At 47.1% G+C, this 23,391-nt stretch overlaps 1 protein-coding gene and 1 long non-coding RNA gene across 3 annotated transcripts in view; one reads left to right on the forward strand and one right to left on the reverse strand.

Moving 5' to 3' along the window:
- Positions 1-23,391, reverse strand: part of LOC138566955 (serine/threonine-protein kinase MRCK alpha-like) — a 2,642,347-nt gene that overhangs the window by 735,872 nt on the left and 1,883,084 nt on the right. For both annotated transcript variants that reach the window (XM_069644738.1, XM_069644739.1), the window contains exons 29-30: positions 5,929-5,991; positions 4,274-4,867 (exon numbers count right to left, since the gene is read on the reverse strand). In XM_069644738.1, coding sequence (XP_069500839.1) covers positions 4,274-4,867; positions 5,929-5,991 — 657 coding nt within the window. The remainder of the gene's footprint in view (positions 1-4,273; positions 4,868-5,928; positions 5,992-23,391) is intronic.
- Positions 1-23,391, forward strand: part of LOC138566956 (uncharacterized) — a 120,991-nt gene that overhangs the window by 52,554 nt on the left and 45,046 nt on the right. The window lies entirely within an intron of this gene.

Genomic DNA, 23,391 nt, shown 5'->3' on the forward strand with positions numbered 1-23,391 from the left:
CGACAACTGTCCACGTGGAGGGCTTGTCTTTTGGCGCTGTGAGGAACGCATGGTAGCAAAGGTAAAGACAGACACAAGTGATCACAGTTCAAGGGTATTTATTGAACTAAAAATGCAGGGTGGAAAAACACCTACCCTAAATCTAAGATGGGACTAATTACAGAAAGAGTTTGGAATAGGGTATAAAAGTAAAGGAAACCGTTTTCAAATAATAAGTCAGGCTGCAACTACCGTGAGGTCCCCCTTCCCCACGTTTTTAGCACGAGACAAGGTGGGACTGGAGCACAGCACACACTTGAGCCTTCCCAGCGCAAGCTGACAGTTTCATTCCAGCCATCAGGTTCTTCAATGGTAAAAGTCTCTTTCAATAAAAGTCTCTTCCCTTCGAGGCCTAATATAATCAACAAACACACATTTCTGCTTCACCTACACTTCCAGGCACAGACCCCTTATAATATCTCTTTCAACGATTTCACAAAAAACAGTTCCTTTCTCAGTGATCTTTGGGGTTCTAGCATTTCACCCCTGGATCTCCCTCGACCGGGCCGGCATCCCAAATGACAAGGTGGACACTTTCCTTCCCCTCGTCTTGCAATATTTCTTGCTTTCACAAATCTCAAATGTCTTTTTAAACAGGTTTCCCTCTGCCGGGTTCACTCTCGCCGACATTTCCGATATACAGTTCATGTAATAACTTTTCACCATGCGGGATTCGCTTCCCTTACTTTCTCCGCAGTTTGTTGGTCAAAGACTTTCAATTGTACATGGACTTTGCTAGAACTCCTGTACTACCACTTTGACCTATCTTGGCGGCTCTCCTACGGCCTTCTGTAATCTGTAGTTGTAATCGACATGGGATCGACCAGAGTTTCTCAAGTCAGCACCCACGTGGTGCTGGTTCCCTGTGCAGCTGGTCTTACCTTACACCTTTACAATTCTTTCAACTGTTCTTCATATGCCAATTTGTGACTTTCATTCAACACAGCCCGGTTCTTATTGGTTTTCCCTTCGACTCACCGGCTGTGATGAACCGCTTAGCTTTCCTTTGATCTGGAGTCAAGGCTGGTACCATGGTAGCAGGAGTTTCCCTCGCTCCGGCTTATCAGCGTAGGCACGGTCCATGTACCGTTGAGATCTGCTGCAAGACACTTGGGCTATTGTCCGCAGCCTTACGATTCCCTCTGCAGAGGTTTAGTGGGTCTGAGTCAAAAAGGGCAAGGTTGCATCTCTCCTTGTTAGCCTCTAGATATTTGCCGTCTTTCTTCTCCTTTTGAACTGCTGGGTCTGGATAGGTGTCTCATCGTGCTGCCCACCTCGCTCGTCTTGTGCTCTTGACCTCCACCTTTTATCTCTGTGGGGAAGGGAAAGGGTTCTCAGGTGTGCGCGATTCAGGTGTATTGCCTGACTTTGCCTGACCTTGGTATTGGGACACGTCACGAAAACGGCTCTGGTGTTAGTCTATTGTCTTTCGTATTGTGCAAAGTGTTCGTGTGGGGGGAGGGGGACAGTGGTTTGGATTGTCCTACGTGGTAGGATGGGGAAAAGGTGTCAAAAGAAGGAGAGGGAGACCGCATCTCGCCCGGTGTCCTGAAAGACACCCCCCATCCAGGTGATCCTCCCTCACTGGTCCACCCCCAGGAACTAGATCCAATAGCAATGGCCGTGTCCTGCCACCAGGATGACAAATCCCCGGGGACTAGCTAGGGAGACATCTTTGGGTTTCTCACAGCGCTGATATGGTAGATGTCGATCGAGACGCTGTAGCGTCGACCTCTTTGGATGCACAGGGATAATCCAGCTTCCATTGGATTTCTTTCGATGTCGAAAGATTTATCGGCGCCGATATTGTTGGTACCGGAGCACTAGAGGGGTCAGGCATACCGAGCGCCGCTCTTGCCTCCGAAGCATGTTGCATAGGGGGGGGTCAGCCACGCTGACTGCAGCATGCTGCTTGAACATTGCAAGCCTCGCGGATGTCCAATCTTCCCACTCTTGGTGGTGGTAGGCCCAGCAGACGGCTTACCTTTATCCGTCAACGACTCAGAATCCAGACGATGACAGCAATGCCTTTTCTTCTTTTGGGACGAGGAAGAGTGGTTCCTTGAGTGGGACCGTTTCTTCTTCCGCCTGTGTTCTTTCTCGGGGGTGTGCCCCTCAGTTTCAGCCTCCAAAGACAGAACCGTCGACCGCGCCAGTGATTTTGAAGGCGGTCAACCCAGAGCGAGTTTTGCAGCTTCATCGCAAAGGGATTTAGGTTGAATTTTGGCGCTCAACGGAAACCCGTCAGTCCCGTGACCCGTGCGGAGGCACCAGAAACGCAACTCGTGTGGGTCAGTGATGGACATCTTGGTACCACAATCAGAACACCATTTGAAACCGGATACCCGAGCGACTGACATCTCGTGTGGAGGATTTTGTGAAAAAGTAAGTTTTCTGACGAAAACAGAGAGAGTCGAAGCTCTGTGTTCCCAAGCAGCGTGTTAGCACGCGGAAAAAAGGAACTGAGGTTGGTGCGCAGTGATGTGGCATTTATACAACGCCTGATTTCCCGTCTAGAGTCGACGACCAGATGCCGAGCAAGACGGATTGATGGCCTAGTCGAGTTCCACTACGCCCCCTGTCGAATATTTTCCAAAGCAGCAAAGCTGGAGGGAATATCCATCAGATGAGGAATCTGAGGGAGAAAGGCAATCCATTGAAGAAATTATTTAAAGAGCTGCAAAAAGGAGTCAGTAACACCAAAACAGTCAGAAAACAAAAGGTAGGACTGGTACCTTCGATTCCTTAGCCATGCATGGCATCCCAAATATCCTAAAATCTACCTCTTTGGATGAGGATATAAAAGGCCACAATTTTGGCCCAAAACTGGTATAGGTTGAAGACCTATTTCTGAATCAGGTGATGTATCTAGCCCACATAATTTTTGTAGGTGCTTTTTGTAATTATAATTCTAATATTTTTAGCATGGAAGCTCTGAAAGCATCCCAAACCTCGGCAAAAGGAAGATTCCGCACGGAATTCAGGCTTACCTGGCTCCATAGATTTCCAAAGACACCTCTTATGCCTTCTCGACTAGCACAACAACCACGTTCTTGAAGACCAACAGCTTCTGGAACGGTGGTAGCAGTTTTTCCTATTCTTCTCCACGGACCTGGAATGATGATTGGAGCAGTTCTGTGTCAAGGCCACTTTTCTCGGTGTGAACAGGATTTGAACAAGTTTGTCTTGGACAAGGCCAAGAATAGCCTTACTAGCTGTTCAACTGGCTTTGGCATCATTGGACTGGATCCGCACTCTTCTTTATCGTGGTCTTTCCCTAAACACAAAAGACACGAGGAGTGCGGATCAGTCACAGATATTAACCAATGACCAGTTTTTCAGGCTTTGAGGCCCGATTTAGGTGGAGACCAGTTGAAAGAAATGACTTGCTCGAGCCCCCCTGTCCCCACGCCCCAAAAACTGACCTCGTCTATTTCTGGCACGTTGCTGCAGAAAAAAAGAACTGATAAAAACGGTGTCAACAGCTCCGTACAAGGATGCATGCAGACAACACTGTTGCAGCACAAGACTGAATTCAACTAGATGAACGAGTGAAGGACGGGGCCCATTGGCACCACCTAATGGCTGAAAAATAGTTTTCCAACACAGACTGCGTCGACTAGATATTGCAGAAGATGAGGAATCTGTGAGAAGAAAGTGTCCATTAGAACTAGACAGTATTCAAGAGGCCACCTACGCAAATGTTAACAGTATGCTAGATGAAAACAGCAACGCTTCATAAAATACTCCAGAATGAAAACTGGGCAATACAGATGTGTCTTTAATTACACCAGGTAAGCCTCGCTATTGATAAGAACAGTAGTAACAACCCCCTGATCTTATCTCTGGTTATGCATCTCAACACCAGAGTTTGATGATAATGTAATAAGCAACATATAACAAATGGGGGGTTCGGGGAGAGCTTCAAGAAACTGCATTTTGGGTGTTCCATGAACAAGTTGGTGCAGGGAGAAAGGGACCCGGGTCCTTTTGAAATGAGATGAGACATTATAGCAAGGAGTTTGGTTAAAGCAGATAAACTGTGTGCGGTTAGGCAGATAGTGGGTGAATTTGGTAGGGATATCAGAAGGACCTAGGGAAGAGAATGCATGGTTTATCACGCACAAGGCCCATGCTTTCCTCTTCTTTCACTTGAAATAGGTAAATGTTTTGGTTCTTCTAAATTCAAGATTGTTAAACACACACGGCCTATAAGCATGCAGGTAATACTCACAGCAACCAATGGGAACTGCAGGCCACATCAGCTCCTGTGGCCTCGATCTTCGACCCTGGCCATCCACATATACGCCAATTCCTGTGTAGCAGAGGATGAACTCATTCAAGCTGACTTTTACGGCACACAAAGCATCCATCTGTAGCTGGGGAAGGAAACTGAGATGAGAGTCCTCTGGGTGCGGCAAGCAGATGGGGGCGGCCTCATTCAGCAAGGGGTAGAGGGTAAAAGTAGTCTGGCAACCCACGCATAGCCGGTCCCCCAATATGTCCATAGTCTGCACGATGCCAGGGGCTTGGAAGTCCTTGATTTTACGGTAGCGCATCTTGATATTGGTCAGTTGGTAGCAGAGCACCTGGCGTTTGATGGCCACACAAAGTGCAGTGGTGGTGCCCTGGCAGATGACCCCCAGGACCATAGTTTGGCAGTTTTTGGCTTCTGTGATTTTTATGCCGTTGGATTCCAAGTTCTCCAAGTCACCCCAGGTGAAGAGACGGACGCTGTGGCTCTTGCCAGAGAAAACAGCAAGTAGCTGGTTCTGGGGGCTCACCTTTATCATCAGCACCTTTTTACAATCTCCGACCTGGGTGATAACTGAAAAGAGGGAGAGAGGTCAAAGGGTCCACCTGAGCTTGAGGAATCAATTCATAGGCAACAGTCAGTCAACACGTGAAGTTGCAGCTCTGGCACTCATTCCAAATATTTGGTACTAGACTATATTGAACACTGGAGCACTCTCACAACCTATATATTCAGCAGTAGAGTACAATCGCATCTGTACATTTTACAATGGAATATTTTCACTTGCATTGCTCATGTATCAAACACTTCAATACACTGGTTGTTGTAAAACAGCCTCCATATAAAAACACAAAATTAATACATCTGGTATTGCAGCTCTCCTGTATACATGACTAGGGGCTAGCCACACTACACAGACACACTGAGAACTAATCTAATCCTCACACTCAACCAACCCTCAGACAACCCTCAGACACTGGAAGCAACCTTGGACAAGCATACCCTTGCACAAAGTCCATAAATCCACTGACACTACACAAATGCCCACAGAATACAACACATAGGAGTCACCCGCGACTCTGGGCCCTCTTATGGCTACAACTAACCTGTGCGCACAACTACAACCCCACTCTAACCTCATATGACCCACACACCCAACACAAACACTAGCAACACCCAAGGCACTGAGAAATAGAACCAACTCCCACATGCAAGACAACGCACACAGATGCAAGTTGGTTCTGAACCTATCCCTATAATCCAATCCTATACTCACTAACATACCCGCCCTCTCCTCTTGCAGAGCCACGTGAGTGCCTTGAGACTGACACCGGGTGGTAGCGGTGCGTGGTATAACATAACACATAATCAATATAAAAAACTGGAGCGCCTTAACTGTAACACAGCCAGAATGTAGCCTCTCTATCAGTGCACCACAATATTGGAATAGCCTTGCCGTATCAAAGCCATACATCAGCACTAATGCAGTTACAGAGGCAACATTCTAAACACTGGTGTATTGCCAAGTAGAATGCACGGCTCTAGTAGTTGTAAACTTGATTTCATAATTATCAACCCACACAAATGATTAAGTGACAGGCATTTCATAGTATTTACTCCATCTAACCACTTACCATTTTTGTTGACATCCACCAGAAATAACCCATCCTCATTCCCAAGAGCAATCCGTTCCTGGTCTGTAATTGAAAGAAGAAACAGGTTTACCCACAAACCTCTAAACTTGTACATTATTTTAACAGACTCCAACCTTCAAATTCCAAATCAATATCTATTCATTTTATTTTATTTGGTGCTTTTCTATGGCACTCATGTTGACAGATACTTCACAAAGCAAGGGGTCATCAGCTTGAATTGTACACTGCTACAAAGTCCCAGTCGCACATTCTAAATGCAATTATATTTAGGGAATCGGTTAATAAACTGCCTAGCATTTTGTCACAAAAGACATTTCCCCAGTGTTTATATTTATAATACGGGATTGGAGACATGTCTAGCTTAAGGAATAGCTAGTGAAGTGGGGAACTAGACATCTATGTGTATGCACTTCTAACTGGCCATGGATCAAGTTGGCTGTCTATCTCGTCTTACATTACCAAATGATGTAGCATAGGATTACTCCACTTCTTAGGCGCTAGTCTCCCTATCCCTCTGATGGGGTCACAACATGGCAGTGTATGCAAGGATGAAGGTGCAGGGGCATTTATTACATGTAAACGATAGACTTAATGTTTCTGAACTTGACTGCTCTGCACTAGCAATCACTGTCATTATCCCCATGGCTGATTTTGCAGAATCAGAAGCGAATAGGGGTGTGGGGGCTTTTTGTAGGTCTGTAGAAAGGCACAGTCCAGTGAGCACAGAGGATAAACGCTCCCTTTTTTTGTAGCCGCTACTGCAGATTGCAGGACTACAATTATCGGTATGCACACACCTGCACAGATGCACTAAGACACCTCCATGAATAGCTGTGATGCACAACAGGCAGGCCCTGCTGCGATGCTGCTGTCCTTCCCCGGGGCAATGTAAACCTGGATGAGACAGGATGCCGTGCTTCTCAAACAGTATTCTTGCTTGGTATTATTCATTTTTGTTATTCTTTAGGATGATCTGTTACTTTCACACTTTGCCTGACTTGTAACCTGCTTGTGCTGTGCTGCTTGCCAACTACAATCGTGGCTTTATCTACTCCCCTTCCTTACCCACCTAGCCGGTTACATGTGATTTGAACAAATGAAAAAAGTGGGCAGCCACCGACCCACGTTTTCAATCCCACCCCGAACCCCCCCACAACTTTTAACCCTTCTCCCCATATACATATTTTTCATAATTTGTTTCATTATCATTTAATTCATAATTTCTTTTAGTTAAAATCACTGCATACAACCTAGCCCTCTTTGTTTTTTTTGTTTTCTTCCCTCCCCCTGGTTGTGTCCTTGTATCATTGGTGTCTTGTTGGACTTCCGTGTTGCAAGCTCATGTTGCCTTTTGGGGATTTTGTTGCTACGTCATCCTGACATTCCTGTTAGCATTTAGAGAAATACATTTTCACAAATGTGCATTCCAACTTTTGACTTTGCCAGCATTCTCTTCTCAAGCACAATAAAGCAGTGACATCTTGTTGAAACACTCAAGTTAATAAGTAAGCTACACATAACAAAATTGGCTTCTATTCAAATATGGATAAGCAAGATGTTTTGTTTCAATTTTCCTACTACTTAAATGGAAGACATCATTATCCGTTAGAATGCAATTGGCTAACAGGGAAACAGGGGTGGGACTTAGCCTCTAAAAGAAACCAGTTTTTTCAGCCAGAGGCAGGTCCCACGATTTCACTGGATGCCATGCTACGCTTAACCATGGAGGAGCAGGGCCTGGAGGACCCTGCTGGCACACAAGAAGCGGATCTGCCTAGGAAAGAATAGTAAGCAGATTCAATGGGTAAGCCAAGACCAAACTATAGTCTTTGTGTCAAAAACTGGCAATTTGCCAATTTCCCCAAATTCTGATTTTTTTAATGCTTGCTTCAATAGTTTGGAGGTAAACCGAATTTACAATGCTGAACTGCCTTGGGAACAAGCAGCAAACTGCTTTCAGGTGCCGTCATTCTGAGACAGTAAACTGCTCAAAGGGCTCAAATATTGGCACTTGACAAATTTTTCCAAATCCTAATTTTTAGACCGTCCGTATTTTTGCGGCTGAAAGAAGCCATTTCCCCCAACTGTTTTAACACACATTTTTCCTTTCCATGGGCAATGATTAAGAGACACCATGATGCATTTTTGTTAGGTTAGCCTTTCAATCTTTCCTGTGCTGGTGATACAGAGTTTCAACACAGTGTCTATACATAACCTATGGTGTGTTTAGTTCAACTAGGAACTTTTTCACTAAATCGAACAATACAGCACATAAGAATAATAAATACTCAATGGTTTCAAATTCCTCATCACAATACAAAAGCTTTCTTATGGGACACACAACACCAATTTAATAAAATCCATACAAAATACATAGACGTAAATATTGTATAAAGAATCCTAATTTAAAAACAGATACACATTCACCATCATAGACAGGATTATTCAGTAGCATGGAACAAGTACTTTACAAAGAGAAGCAAATCCCCAACAATTTGATATTTTTGTTAAAATATATTGTCATACTAATCTGGTACAAGATGACCAAAATATATTAAGCCCGTAGGAGTTAGGATTTGACATTCCATGAGGAGATCAAAGAGTTTCCGTAATATCCTCTTCTTTACAATACTTGGGAGTTCTTAGCGTGCGTTCAATCCCTTCCCTTGCTCCCAAGATCCCTCTAGTAAGAAAAAGATTCAATCGCAACTGCATGTACTACATACGTCAATACGAACTTGGGAATCTATATATATATTGGGGTAATACACCATGAGGCCTCACATCCAACAAAATTCCAGAGTAAAGTCAGTACCCACACACACCTCCTGGATGGTAGTAATCCAAACCAACACCGAGTTTTTGTTATGCCTTATTTGGAAAAGAGTCACATCATAGCATCTCATTTGTTCTTCACATCTCAGAACCCAGTTGTTAAAGGATATACTACGTTGTTTGTCCTTTTCCTGCTTCAAATAACACCAAATTGAGGACTCTTCTCCATAGGCAATTTTTCCCAGCATGATCAGTTTTTTTCCATATCACACCAGCTTCAAGGGAGAGTTGGCCCGGCTCATACCTTATCACCGGAGCTGGCACGCCCTTTGGGAGCTTGGGAAGAGGATCACTGACGGCGGTGGAGGGCCAGGATCTCAGCCCGGAGGAGTGTCGGGCCTCGCTGGTACAGGATCGGGGTTAGAAGCCTGCAGCTGAAATGTTCGAGGGAGAAAAGATCGAAAGTTATTTTTCCGAAAATAACTTTTCGGTCTTCTCTCCCCTGAACATTTCAGCCTTTGCCTTTGCCCTTGCCCCCGCCCCCGCTTATCTGGGCGGCACACTTCGCTTTGTGTGCCGCCGACTCGCTGTGTCCCGGCGACACCTGTTCCCTTTCACTTCGATGATCAGGAAACGGCGCTGCAGGGCCCTTTCCTTCATTTATTTTTTTACTTTTTTTGGGACCGGCTTGCGGGGGGACATCCCTGCAAACCCCACTCACAATATAGTGAACAAAGGTGCGGGGGACACCACCGCAGGCCTTGCCACCGATTGGGGGATTTGGTCAAACTTTTTCGCCCGTTTGGAATTTTCGAAGCAGCCGAAATTCAGCCATTTTGGACATTTTCACTGGTGCATAGCCCACTCCCCTGGAGGAGAGGGACCGAGCAGTGAGTCAATCGCACTGCAGAGCGGTGAGGAAGCCTCAGGGCCTGCCTGCTGGCAGGCACCCAGGAAGAGCGGGCGGGATGTGACCCAGAGGATGGTGGGGCACTGTGACGCTGGGGACCCCCCCCCCTGGAGGGGGAGAGGTCCCATTTTTGGACTAACAGAGGAGCATACCCCCCTGGACTGCAAAGGAGGACTCGCCCAGGAACCAAATTGGGGCAGGTGCACTTGCCTCCCGGATCACCGTGGGTGGCGGTCTAGGGCTGCCTCTCTGCCTGCTGGGTAGGGGAGGGGCAAGATTGGACTGAGGAGACCCCCAGGAGAAGGTTGTCATTCGGGTGGTTTGGCCCAGAAGAGGGGCCCATAGAGGTTGTGATGAGGTCTGGATTTTACAGTGGACACCTGATGGTAGTGTTGTGGGAGGAGGCACCCTGAGGAACTCCCCGCGTCCTGACCTGCCCTGCCCTGCCGTACCCCCGGAGCGGGTGGAACTGCAACAAGCACAGCAGGTTGGTGGTGCAGGGAGCTGTTTGGTGCCCCTGACCCTCGTGTTTGCTGGAGGGCCAGTGGCGGAAGGGCCATACTGGGTCTGGAAAGGCGTTGGCGTAGCTGTGGCCCCTTGCAACAAGAAAGTGGACACATAGGGGGCGCAGCGAGACGTCAATCCTGGCCCAACCGTAGGGGCCCCCGGACTATATGGACTGGGGATTGAAATTGTAACGCTTTGAGTATTTGCGGGCCCGGACCCGGGGAGCCCAATTACAGGTTCAAAAATGCAGGAGTGAGGGCACGACTCAGTCTCCACAAAAAGAGACATTGGGCCTCATTATGAGTCTGGCGGTAACCGAGCCGGAAAAGGACACCGCCGGACTTGTATTACCATTCCGCCTCTGTGTTTCCTGGAATTACCGGGGCATTATGACCCCGGTGACCCGGGAATTCCGGAGGCGGAATTGTGTAAGTCCCCATCCCCATGAGGATGGGGACAATGGAAACACCGGTTCCGTCCATTTCCGCCTGCAGGCGGGTGGTGTTAAACCCGCCAGGTCAGACCTGGCGGGAGTGACACCTCCCACCTGCAGGATTCTTAATCAACTGGTCCGGAAAGAACAGTGGTGGTGGTTTTACCACCACTATTCTTTCCGGACCGGCAGGGTCGTAATGAGGTCCATTGACTCCATGTTGGAGGAGATCTGCAGTATGAGGGAAGACATTGGAGGCAAAGTAGACAAGATGAACGTTAGGATGGACAATATGGAAGAGAGATAACCAGACATCGCTGTCGACATTAGAACTCTAAATGGATATGAGAATGGCGGAACTGGAGAGGAGGGAGGGAGAAATGACACTTAAGATGGACGACTTTGAAAACCGAGAAAAGGAGAAATCTATGATTTTTTTGGGGTACCGGAAAAGGGTGGTGAAACGGAGTGGGACCTTCGGGAAATGACCATTGATGGCCCAAAATTGTCAGGGTGCATAGAGCAGGAGGGGCAGGCAGGGGCCATAGATCTTGACAAAGCGAGAGGTGCAGGAGCCGCGACAGTCTCCTCCCTCACACTAGCGAAGCAGCGTTTGTACATGCCACTCACAAAATGGCTGAATGAGAGAGTTGTGAGGTACAGATGGGGGTTTCCCCTTCTCTATCTCTTTTGCGGTAGATGGATATGAATACAAGTTGATCTCCAAAGATGACATTAAGAGGGTCACGAGAGAATTGATGGGGGAAGAGACCCCGAGGCCGAAAGGAGAGGTGAAAGACCTGGGAGACGGACAATGGCAAAGGAAAGGAGCACGCAGGCGCAAGGTGCCCGGTGCAAGGAAGTTTCGGAAATTATACACCCCCCCCCCCCCAACCGCCCTGGCTAGGCCCTGGTTGAACTCTGGAGACGGTGTGGGTTTGTAGCCATGTGCTGTCCCTGCTAGAGTATTGGTGGTCCTACTGGTGGGCCGTTCTCGCCCAATGATGGTAACTGGTTGGAGCTGGAACGCCACAGGGGGTCCGAAGGGGTGCGGGGTTGGTGAATATAGGGGCAACTGAGGGGCAAAGTGAGGGGAAACCGGGAGCGGATACAGTTGGGGTAAGGGGAGGGGATACAGTTGGGGTAAGGGAATATTCAGATCAATTTTATCTGACCCAGGGGGAGATTGTTTGGCGTAGCAGGTGGTCCGTCTTGCTGGAGAGATTTGATGCGAGACTATGGTTGGCCTGAACAAGGTGGAAAGGGATGACCGTCCTCGTGTGTGCACACTAAATCTGAAAGGGCTCAATTCACCAACCAAAAGGTCCCTGGTAGCCAGGGAGTTCGTAAACTGGGGGCAGTTGTCCTTTTTCTCCAGGAAACTAGGTTTTCACAGGGGGAGGAAAGAAGAATCCCCTGTGCCCTCTTGGGCCATGCATATTGGGGATCAGGCACAGCGTTGGGTGATGACCACCATATGTAGGCAAACACAGAGCTTGAAAGAAGGGCAACGGGACTGATCGGGATGGGACCCCCCCACGGTGGGAGGGGAGGGCCTACAGGGACACCTAGCCTCGCATGGTCTGTGCAATGTATGGCGCTTCCTCCAACCTCATGATAGGGGGTTCACCTTTTATTCCGCACTCCATGGGACCTACACTCGTATAGACTACCTATGCATCACAAGAGAGCTTCTAGGGGGGCGCTGGGAGCAGAGATCCATCCAGTCTCGTGGTCAGACCATGACATGGCATCATTGGACTTGTCCTGGACTGACCTGGCCACCCATAATACAATGTGGAGATGTAATGAGTCCCTATTGGGGGATCCCATTTTTCGGGTGGAGTTTGAGGAGGCGATACAGGAGTACTTTCTTTTGAATGATACGGGGGAAAGCGCAGAAGTCGACATGGAGGGGTCTCTTGATTAGAGAGGGAGAGCGGTGTTAGGGAGAATTCTCATACTATGGCTAATTTCCCTTACCTATAGAGTCCCCCAGCAGCTTTGCTGGATTTGAAGGGTTTGTTTCTTTTTACCTGCTAAGGGTGAGACTCTTTTCCCCCTCTTAGGCATTTTTGCTGTGTGTGTTCTAAGCTATTTTTGTGTTTAATGCCTATGGGATCTTCTCTCCCCCATAGGAACCATCTTTATTCACTTGTGTTACACAGCCCCCTCAGTGCAGTGACACAGGGGTGTCCTAGCGACCCCCAAACAGACTCCATACCCTGGGACCGACTCCCATCTCCCAGGGCACGTAAAGTCCCCATTGACTTTACTAGTCGATTTTTATGAGCTTAACCAGTACAACCCATCTTACTATGGAAGTACTGGAAGGGGTTAATAGTTTTTCCCCTATGTTCATTTTCAAGGGGGTACCTTAAAGTCCCTCTCTCTAAAGTTTTTGGCTGGTGGCAGTGGTTACTACCATAAATATTCAACGCAAATATTTCCCTATGGGATTTTCCCATTGTTCGAGGCTACCACTTGACAGCCTCTAACATACCGCTGGTGCATTTTAAAATTAATTTTGCTCCGGTAGGATTTACTTGCCAGAACTTTAATATAACTTCTTTCTCGTGTCTTTCTCTACGATCCTAAACCAGGTCGGGATCCTTTGTTTGTCCGTTTGGCGGGCTTCTGCCCAGAAGCCCTCCTTCCGGCACCACCGAGTCTAGGGTGGGTCCATTGAGGGGGAGTAGGACCCCTGGACAGAGTTGCCGCAGCAACTCAGGTTGCACTCTTTTCTGATAGGCTGGAGGGTCTCCCGCCAAGAAGACCACTCCACTGTGTGAGTGACAGCTAGGCTGTATGAATGGGTCTCTTTCTGCATAAAAGCAGGGTCCTGAGGACTGGAAGAGCAAGACGTCACCACTGTAACTACGGAACCGAAGAGGAGAGTAGCCAAAGACACCTGCGACAACTACCACCACCGGTGAAGCCCTGCTGCAATGTCTCATCATTTTTCTCCACACGACGAGAGGAGATCTTCATCTCAAAGAGCCTTCTTCCCTTGAGCTGGTGGGGCCAACCAGTTTGCCAATCGCCTTCCCGAACCTGCTGTAGTCGAATCGCCAGTGCCCTGCACTTGGAGACCTGATGGCCAAGCAGCTATCGACCCGGACCGCGATTAAAAGGAGCGTACCTTTTAAACTTCGTTTGGCAGCACCGCGGCTGGTTTCATCCCTGGGTAGTGCAGTCCCTCAAACCTTCCTCCACGACGAGAGCCTCTCTTCCTCTGCTGGATCACCCAAACTGCAGGAACTACCAGGAACAACCGCCACCGCAGGAGCCACTTCTTCACTTTTAAGGTACATTGTTCCGCCAGGCCACCCTTTCTTCGCGGTAGTGCTAAAGGTGTTTTAAATCCATTTCCTACCTGTTGGGTTAGCCGCCCCTCTCTCTTAACATTGTCTTTCGCTTTCTGCATCCACCTTTTCAACATCGTTAACGTAAGACTAGCTTGCAGCTACAAGAACATTTTGCTCCTGGGCCCTTGCCCTGTACCATTAACTCTGGCACAGGCCTACTGACTCTGGTCACATTTGTTAGACCTGCTTTCTTGAGATCGATTTTCCATTCGAACTGTGTGGTGCAACCTTCTCTTATAACTACCCTTTCCTTCCCACTGCATAATCATTGTGAAATGCCATTTTGCTCAGTTTTCATTTGAAGTATTGCCTATACTGATGTACTGTCTGGCTGAACTGGTTCACACTTGATGGGAAGCATTGCTAGGGGGTATAAGAACGTATTTCTTAGATAACTTGTGTTTTCCCTCCCTTGTGAGAAATTGCTAGAGGATCCCTTGTGTGTAGTTGTCACTGTGCCGTTTTACTCAGTTTTCACTCTGGTTCACTTGGTCTACAATTAATATAGGGAGTGTGTATATTTTTTCCATTGACTTAATTTAACTTGCTTGATACTTGTGATACCTGTGTTTGCTTAGAAGTGTAGAAAATACATATATATCTAATTTTTAACTACAAAGATTTGGTCAGTGTTTCCTTGTACCACAGTACAGTAGGCCTATTGTGTAAACCCTGAATATTGCTCATCTCCCTCTTGAGATAAGTCTGACTGCTCAGCCACAGCTACCAACTAAATCTTTGTGGTACAGACTGATACCAAAGGGGATTTATTGCTCTCACCTGTAGTCCTAATCTGGTGTAATGCTCCCTAAGGGAACTGCACTGGATTCTGCCTAACAAGCGGTCAGGAAGAGGACCTTACTGGAAAACAAGCTGAGGAAAGAGAAGAGTTTTGGAAAGGCGGGTCCATGAAACGGAGGAGGTAGTCAGGGATTTGATAACAGTGGTTAGGGGTAAGAGGGAGAAACTTAGACTGTTGGAAGAAGGCAAGATAACCTGAAAGCTTCAGTTCTGAGAGCAGAAATACTGTGAAAAAGGGGACAGATGGATATCTGGAGTACAGGGCTAGGGGGGAGATCTCCAGACATCGGTGAGAGGTGTGGTTGAAACATTTGTGGACTTCTACGAAAGCCTATGTAAGGGGGGGGGAACAGACGGGGCAGAGATAGGAGGATGCCTGGGTGGGATGTCACTGCCAGCACTGACCACTGAAGAGGACGAGGAAATGTACGCCCCCATCACAGGTGATGAGGTCTTAAAGGCAATTTGCCATATGCAATCAGGAAAAGCATCAGGGGAAGACTGGTATACAGTGTCCTTTTACAAGACGTTTGCCACGGTTTCGACCTCCCACCTGATTAAACTAATGTAATCCTGGAAACTGGTAGGGCCCTGAAGAACTTGTACGGGCCCTCATTTCAGTGATCCACAAAGAGGGCAGAGACCCATGGGCTTGCGGGTCATATCGTCTGATTCCTCTCCTTAACGTCAATGTGAAAATATTTGCATAGGTCCTGGCATCGCACCTCAACCCCCATATGCCTCCACTGGTACACTCAGACCAGGTGGGATTTATAAGGGGGAGACAAGGCCCGGACACAATGCGTAAGACCCTGCATCTGATCGAGGGGGCCCGGGCGAGGGGTTGGGGCAACCCCACGCCCTTATCTGTCGATGTGGAAAAGGCCTTCGACAGAGTTGACCGGAACTTTCTGAATGCAACTCGTATTAAGTACGGATTTCGGCCCAAGTTTCTGCGTGGTTTCATGGCTCTGTACTCAGACCTAGTAGCCTGCATTTTTGTTAATGGCACCTTCTCTCGCTGGTTTGGTTTTGGTCGAGGCAGGGATGTCCCCTCGCCCCGATCTTGTTTGCTCTCTCCTTGGAACCTTTGGCTCTAACACTACACAATGATCCCTGAGTGGTAGGTATGTCTGTGGGTGGGCTCGAATTTAAACTGGGGATGTACGCCAATGACATTCTGCTTCATCTGAAGAATCCACTGGCCTCAGTTCCGGTGGTAGTGGAGATAATAGAGCAGTACGGGGCCCTCTCAGGCTTTAAGATAAACACGGGGAAATCAATTTCGTTCCCATTGGAACAGCTGGGCTTGGAAGATGGACTGAATTTGACTAGTCTGGGGATGAAGGGCAGCTGCAATACCTGGGTATAAAGGTGACGAGAGACATGGGCGGGTTATATGAAGTGAATTTTCTGCCACTCCTGCAGAAACTATTTAATGACTTGGAAAAATGAGCAAAACAAAAGATTTCATGGTTGGGGCGGTTAAACGCTATCAAGATGAATTTCCACCCCAGAATACCTTATCTGTTTCAAGTGCTCCCTATTCACCTTCCAGACGCCAGGTTTCATGAGGTCAAGGCCCGCCTCCTGAAGTTTCTATGGCAGGGGAAGAAACCGATGGTCGGGTATGAGGCATTGGTGCTCATGAAGGAAAGTGGTAGAGTAGGTTTCCCTGACATCAACCTGTATTTTAAGGTGATGCAACTGAGGGTCCTGGTCCCACACCTGAGTCAATGGGCTGGGTTAGGTTGGACAACGCCCATATGAGACCAGCACCAATTGGAGAATGGGTTTGGGTGCGCGGTATCGCCTCCTGAAGAGAGTAAGGGAACATCCCATTCTGGGGGTTGTATGGAATATATGGCGGAAGGGCCCATAGATGAAGGCTGTCGCAAGCTGGCCATTCCCACTTAGTCATCCGTGGGCACCGGGAGTGAGGGACCGGATTACAAATCTGGATAGATTTCAGACCTGATTTGAGGCGGGGCTTACGAGGATGGGTCAGCTGTAGGGGAATGGTCAATTCATCTCCATAATGGATTTAGAGAAGGAGCTGGGAATAGGAAAGTTCCCCATCTTTTCACACCTACAGTTGAAGGGGGTACTCACATCTGAAATATGGACCGGAAATGGTGCAAAGAGACTTAATAAGCCCCCCTATAAAAGATCTTGGATTCGCAGGTGGAAAAGAAAGGTCTGATCTCTACCTTGTATCGTGTTTTGGTGGAAGTTGGTGGGGGAGTACCGGAAACCTCAGGACCAGGTGGCTCACCGTTAATGGTGCTATTTGGTTTGGAGAACGATGAGGGGGCCTATGTCAGCCTCACTCATCTACCTCATTGTTTGTTGTCGGCTAAAAGGGCTTGCTTAGCTATGCACTGGAAAAGACTATAGCTCCTGGGTAAGAGTGAATGGATAAATGTGGGAAGGAATATATACATGATGGAAAGGATTACTGCTGAGATACACGAGGGAGGGGGGAATCTCGAAATCTGAGTGGCCTGAATTCCGAACCAGATACATGCTGGGGTGATCAAACATCAGGAAAACTGGGGCCCGGATGGGGATTGAGGAGGATATTGAGAGTAAGGAGACGGGCCCAGGTCAATCGGTGAGCAAGGGGAAAAGGTGATTGGAGGAGAACTAGGTCTTCATATGTTGATGATGAGACAGACCTTATTATTTTGGGTTTACCCAGGGTCAGAGGGCAGAGTTAACAAGTTCTTGAGGGGGAGGTGGGTAACACCCATGGGGGGTGATACGGGAATCCATTTCCAAATTGGTCCTCTAATGTTCCTTTTATGTTATTGAATTTGGCCGTACTGTGCTTCTTTTTGTTCATGCAAAAAAGTCAAACTTCAAATAAAATAAAAATGTTCAAAAAGAAGGGTGTTTTGGCCCCATACATGTTTACCGGAACCACCTTCTGATTTTCAAATTTCTATTACTGGTGAAAATGAAAAATGACTGCATTTTCTATTTATCTGAATTGCCTGAGCGGCCAATGTAGTCATTTTTGATTTTTTAGGATTTAAAATGTCAGTTTAATTAGAACCCTGAAACAGATAAAATCCCAAATAGATAAAATTTGCGACTTTCTAGTGCTTTATTTTTTTTAAAAAAACAATCGAAGTTATAAGTTATTTGCATATATATATATATATATACATACTCGACTTAACAAGACACTGAAAAGAACAGGTGTTTTTTTGCACGTGATGATCATTTGTCAGGCATCTGTTAGGAGCTCGTTAGGTTTGTACTAACGTAGCCAGTTTTTATAGCAGTTCTTCAAGTATTGACACTGGGAAATATCTACCCCTGAGTATAAAGCAGATCCAACAAAATGTCTCAAAGTTACCTCTCTTAAGTTCAGGATAATAGTGTTTTAACCAATACTCGTGCTTCCTTTACCCAAGTTCCATGTAACATAGTTACAAGCACAAAAGAACCTTGGTCTCAAGTAAATAAATTGTTCCTGTTTCAGGGATCACTTCCCCAAGACTTAATTTTAGCACATAAATGCCCTTTGGCGGAGGCATGGCCAAGATGGTGGCGAGGTGAGACATGCGCCTCCGACTTTCGCCAACTACCGGCCCACAAAAATGTAACTGGTGGCATATATGGGAGCAGAGGGGGGGTCCCCCGGAACCCCTGTTATGCAGAGGGAAGAGCTGTGATAACCAAGCAGCCCCCCGGAGGCAACCCGGGGACCCATCAGCAGAGTCTGCTGCGGCCAAGCAGCACAGCGAGAAAAAATGGCGGCTACAGCCCGAGACCCGCCAGCCCTGTCAAGGATTGGACACTAGGTGGGACGTTGGGGGGTACTGCTGCGCCCGGCTACCTTCGGGTTTGGTGCGCATTATAAGTGAATAAAACAAACAAACAAACAAGGGTCAGCCCATGTGTCGGGCCAGGACACCCTGGTGTCACCGGCAGATTGTGGGCAGAACCACCCCCTGCAGTCAGCAAAGAAACGCTGCAATGCAAGGCATAAAATAAGCGGTATCGATCGCAATTTGCGATACGATACCACTGGTTTGCCTTTTCATTTTGTAATCATGTCGCAGAAACTGCAATATGATTTATGGCACAGAGAGCAGAGCTTAAATGCACAGATTACTGTGCCTTTTCATTTAAGCTCTGCGCTCGGTGCACTGACAGTGTGCAGGCAGAAGCTCCCGGGCTGGGCTAAAAACATTGCATCAATGTATGAGCCCAGCCTGGGGACGGCGTCGAAGTCACTTGGAGAAGACTGCAGCAGGAGCACCCCAGCTCCACTCACAGACCCGGCTTCAATCTGAGGTAAGGAGTCATGCTGGGGTGCTTAGGAGAGGTTGAGGAGGAGGGTGCAGGCCTTCTGCAAGCCCCCTGTCTGTGGGGTTGGGTGTTAGCAAGTGGCCACGGTTAGGAAGAAATATTTCTCCTGCCCGTTCGCTGGGAGAAATATTAATTCCAGCCACTTGCTAGTACCCAGCCCCACAGTAATATGGCATGCTGGCAGATCGCCTTTCAAATATTCTTTCCTTCTCGTGATTCGCGAGAAGGAAGTAATATTTAAAATGCTCTGTGCAAGCAGGCTATGTTAATACTGCAGGCCTGGGTGCTTAGAAAGTGGCTGGAAATAATATTTCTCCCGCCCGAACGGACGGGAAAAATATTATTTACTTCCACTTTGTAAGCACCCAGGCCCGAACTAATAACATAGACTGCTACAGAAGGCACTTTACATTTTCTTTCAGTCTCGTGATTAAAGGTGCCACAAGCGCTTTAATCCCGAGACTGAAAGAATATTTAAAATGTCCTCAGCAAGCAGGCAATGTTGGTGGCCTACTGTGACCAGACATCCCGGTTTTGCCGGGACTGTCCCGGTATTTGGTGCTCTGTCCCACTTTCTCAAGATTATGTTCCCATTGAAAACTGCAGTGGTCTTGGTTTTTTGTATTAGGTCTTTATAGCTTGCAGGCAGGAATACACAAACTCGCGCAGAAGAAATGCTTTATTTTACAAATTAGGATTGTCCTATTTTGTAATAAATTATAATATGTGTTTCTTTGAACAGCAACACTTAAACTCCCTTCTCCTCCAAACGCTACTGAAGTGTAGTGCCTTGACATCCACTTTCAAGAGTTAGTCCTACTTTTATGTTAGTTGCCCTGTCCCATTTTTACACTTTTTAAATTTGGTCACACTATGGCGGCCTGATGGGCATTACAAAGACATTCCATTACGGATCAGGGTGCACTGGAACCCTGGCTTTCAGTCTCTTGATTAACATGCTTGTGGCACCTTAATCACGAGACTGAAAGAATATCTAAAGGCCCTCTGCAGCACCGTGCTGATATTAGTGCGGGGCCTGGGTGCTTATAAAGTATGTGGAAATAATTGCTACTAAATAAGCACCCGGGCCCGCACTAATAACAGCATGATGCTGCAGAAGGCATTTAAATATTCGTTCAGTCTCGCGATTAAGGTGCCACGAGCACTTTAATAACGATATTGAAAGCCAGGGTGAAAGTGAAACCTGATCCATTTTGGAATGTATTTGTATGGCAGATAACTGCAGTTTTAAAGCACACTGTTATCCATCTAGATAATCGGATAGAAGACTGACATGCTAACATTCTAGGACTAGTTTCAAAAATAGTAAGTGGCGTATGATGACATCACAGTAGATGTCACATCAATTTTACCCAATGAAATGACAAAGAAAAAATCTGGGGTTTAACAGCCGCCGATTATCACTAAACGTCAGGCAGCAGGAAGCTGAAACAATAATAACCACTGAAAAGCTTTAAATCCTATATAAAGCCTATGTCAGCAGTGCCTGCTCTGGAGGAACCGGTGTGAAAAGGCAACAAGGTGATAACACTTCTGTATACCCCAAGGGAAGTGACGGCCGGAAGGGCTTCCACAAATGCAGCTAAGGCATTAAGCCCCAGAACAAAAGCATATACACATAAATAAATTGTTGTGTTATTATATAACACTGCAAACTGGCAACATGGGGCAGTTGCGGGGGACATCCCTGAGGCTCATGGCCCTTATCAACTGAAAAGGTGGAAAGGGCCGGACGCTGTCCCTGATTGCAGGGCTCGTTGTTAGCAAGAGGCTGGCAGTAATATATTTCTCCTACTCATTCCGGTGGGACAAATATTTCCAGCCACTTAAGCACATTGCTGTGAGTAATCAGCTGCTCTTTGTCTGTTTTGTAGACATTGGAATGTGTCTATAGAGGACGATAACAGGAAAGAGTGGACCTTCACACTGACTTTGACAAACAAAGAGTTACCCGAGAGGTAAGAAAAGTGTAGCCCATCTTTTTATACTAACAAAAACATCTTTTGTGTTGGTGCCATAGGCAGAGCCTTATAAGAAAGAAAAAATATTTAAAAGGCCTTTTGCAAACAGGTTGTGTTATTGGGCTGTCACTTGTAGTCTTATATTCAGGGTGGTGCAAATACTCCCCCAAAGGTGGTTGCTTCGACTGATTTGTGTTCTTTGCAAATAAACAACCATTTTGTGGTTCTTGAAACACAAAACAAATATGTGCACTAATTAGAGCTTGGAAGGTATGTGGTAAGTTGCTGGCAAATTCTGGCTTCACTGCTTAACCAAACTGTGTGATCATGGCCAAATCATTTGACCCAATCCAGCCACACCAGTGTGCTGGCAAGAACAGAAGTGCATTATTTATCCTTAGGCAGTGTTGGTGGCCTGATGGGCATTACATTGCACAATTTGCTGCTAACTTGCCACTCAAAACTTCCCATAATGCTGTGGAGTCACAAAATGTGGTGCCTGTGTGCCATAGGTTTAGAGAGGAGATGTTCGACCTCTTGGGCACCCTGATCATTTTTCTGTTGGCTTTTAGGTGTCTGGGACGGCACTCCCTCTTTAGATAATTTATTTTGATGTTTTAAATCATCTCAGTTTTTGCTGACTTGCAATAAGCCAGACCACAAATGGATGATTACCTGTTAACTTGCTGGGCCCATTTATACGGTACCATCTCGGGCATAGCAGTAAATCCCAAGAAATCCAGCTTGTTCCCCCCTGGGGAGGTATAGACGCACCCTACCGAGGAGCCTACCGGTTTTGCCAATACCCTGGCGAACCGAGACATTTCGATACCTAGGTTGTGACATATACCACACGACAGGAGAAGAACATAAACACAATACGGAAAAGGCAGTTGAAGGTATTAAGAATAGCATGGGATTTTGGTCCAGACTACCCCTACCCGTGGCCATGATGCTACACTTTTTTGTAAACATCCCGTATGCGATCCCTAAGCGCTTTTTTGCCAAACTCCACAGCCTGTGCAGGGGTTTCAATATGACACAATTCCATCCAGGAAGAGGGTGGCCCTCTGGAAATTACAAAACTCGTGTGACGGGGGGGTTGGGGGGGGGGGGAATATAAACCTGCCGAATTTTGAGTTATATTACTTGGCGGGACAGCTGCAATATGTGGCCAGGTGGTTGTCGGAAGAAGAAACGGTTGAAGCCAGGCTGTTGTGTAGGGACCCTGCTCCCTACTTCCTTAGAGAGACAGTGTGGTTGCCTAAACCAAAGGTACTAGGAATGGCAAGACTGTTGGTGCTAGGCTGGGAAATGTGACGTAGAGCGTGGCAAACTGTGGGAAACCCAGCCCCATTCTCCCTGCAGGTGTCGTTAAGTGGCGCTATGCGGGGAAGACTCCCAAATGATAAAAGGGGTCCGTAGATACTGGAACCCGATGGCCCTGGCTACCCTTGGAGACAATGGCAGGCAGGAGGGGGAGGCACTGGACTTTCAGAGGCTAACAGAGGACACCAGGGTGCATAAAGGCCAACATATGACTTATTCCAGAATCATTAAACGGGTGCAAGAAAGTTGGCCTGAGGTAGTGCTTGCGGAACAACCTGATGCTACCATCGAGACGATGTATAATATCTCAGAGGGTGGGCATGAAATATCTCGCATAAATGAGCTACTGGGGACTAGGGCGGGGAAGGTGTTAGGGAGAATTCTCTGTAAAGGCTAATTTCCCAAACCTAGTGAGTCCCCCAGCAACTTTGATGGATTTTTGGGGTTTATTTTTTTCTCCTGCTAAGAGTGAGATTCTTTTTCTCCCACTCTTAGACATGATTTGAGGTGTTCCTTTGACTTTGTATGTGTTTTATGGGCTATGAGGTCCTTTACCCCATAGGGCTTCATGTGTTTTTAGTATGTGGGTTACACAGCACCCTCTGTGCAGTAACCCAGGGGTGTCGTAGCGACCCACCAACATAGACTCCATACCCTGGGACGGACTACTGTCTCCCAGGGCATGTAAAGTCACCATTGGCTTAACTAGTCTTAAATTGTGAACAGAACCAGTACAAACCATCATATTGTGGACGTACTGGTCTGGGCAATTTGATTGCCCCGGGGTCTATTGTTCGAGGGGGCACTGTCCAGTCCCCCCCGACCGAGTTTTGGCTGGTGGCAGGGGATACTACTTTTTATATTCGACCGCAAATATTTTCCTATGGGATTTTCCCATTGTTCGAGGCTACCACTTTTAAAATAGCCTCGAACATACCGCCGGTTTATTAAATTAATATAAATTCACCGGTTGGTATTGTTTGCCGAAACTTGGTTCCAAAATGGCGTTTGTGT

Source organism: Ambystoma mexicanum, chromosome 2p (genome assembly GCF_040938575.1).
Source record: "Ambystoma mexicanum isolate Mex_15411 chromosome 2p, UKY_AmexF1_1, whole genome shotgun sequence".
Taxonomy (NCBI): Eukaryota; Metazoa; Chordata; class Amphibia; order Caudata; family Ambystomatidae; genus Ambystoma; species Ambystoma mexicanum.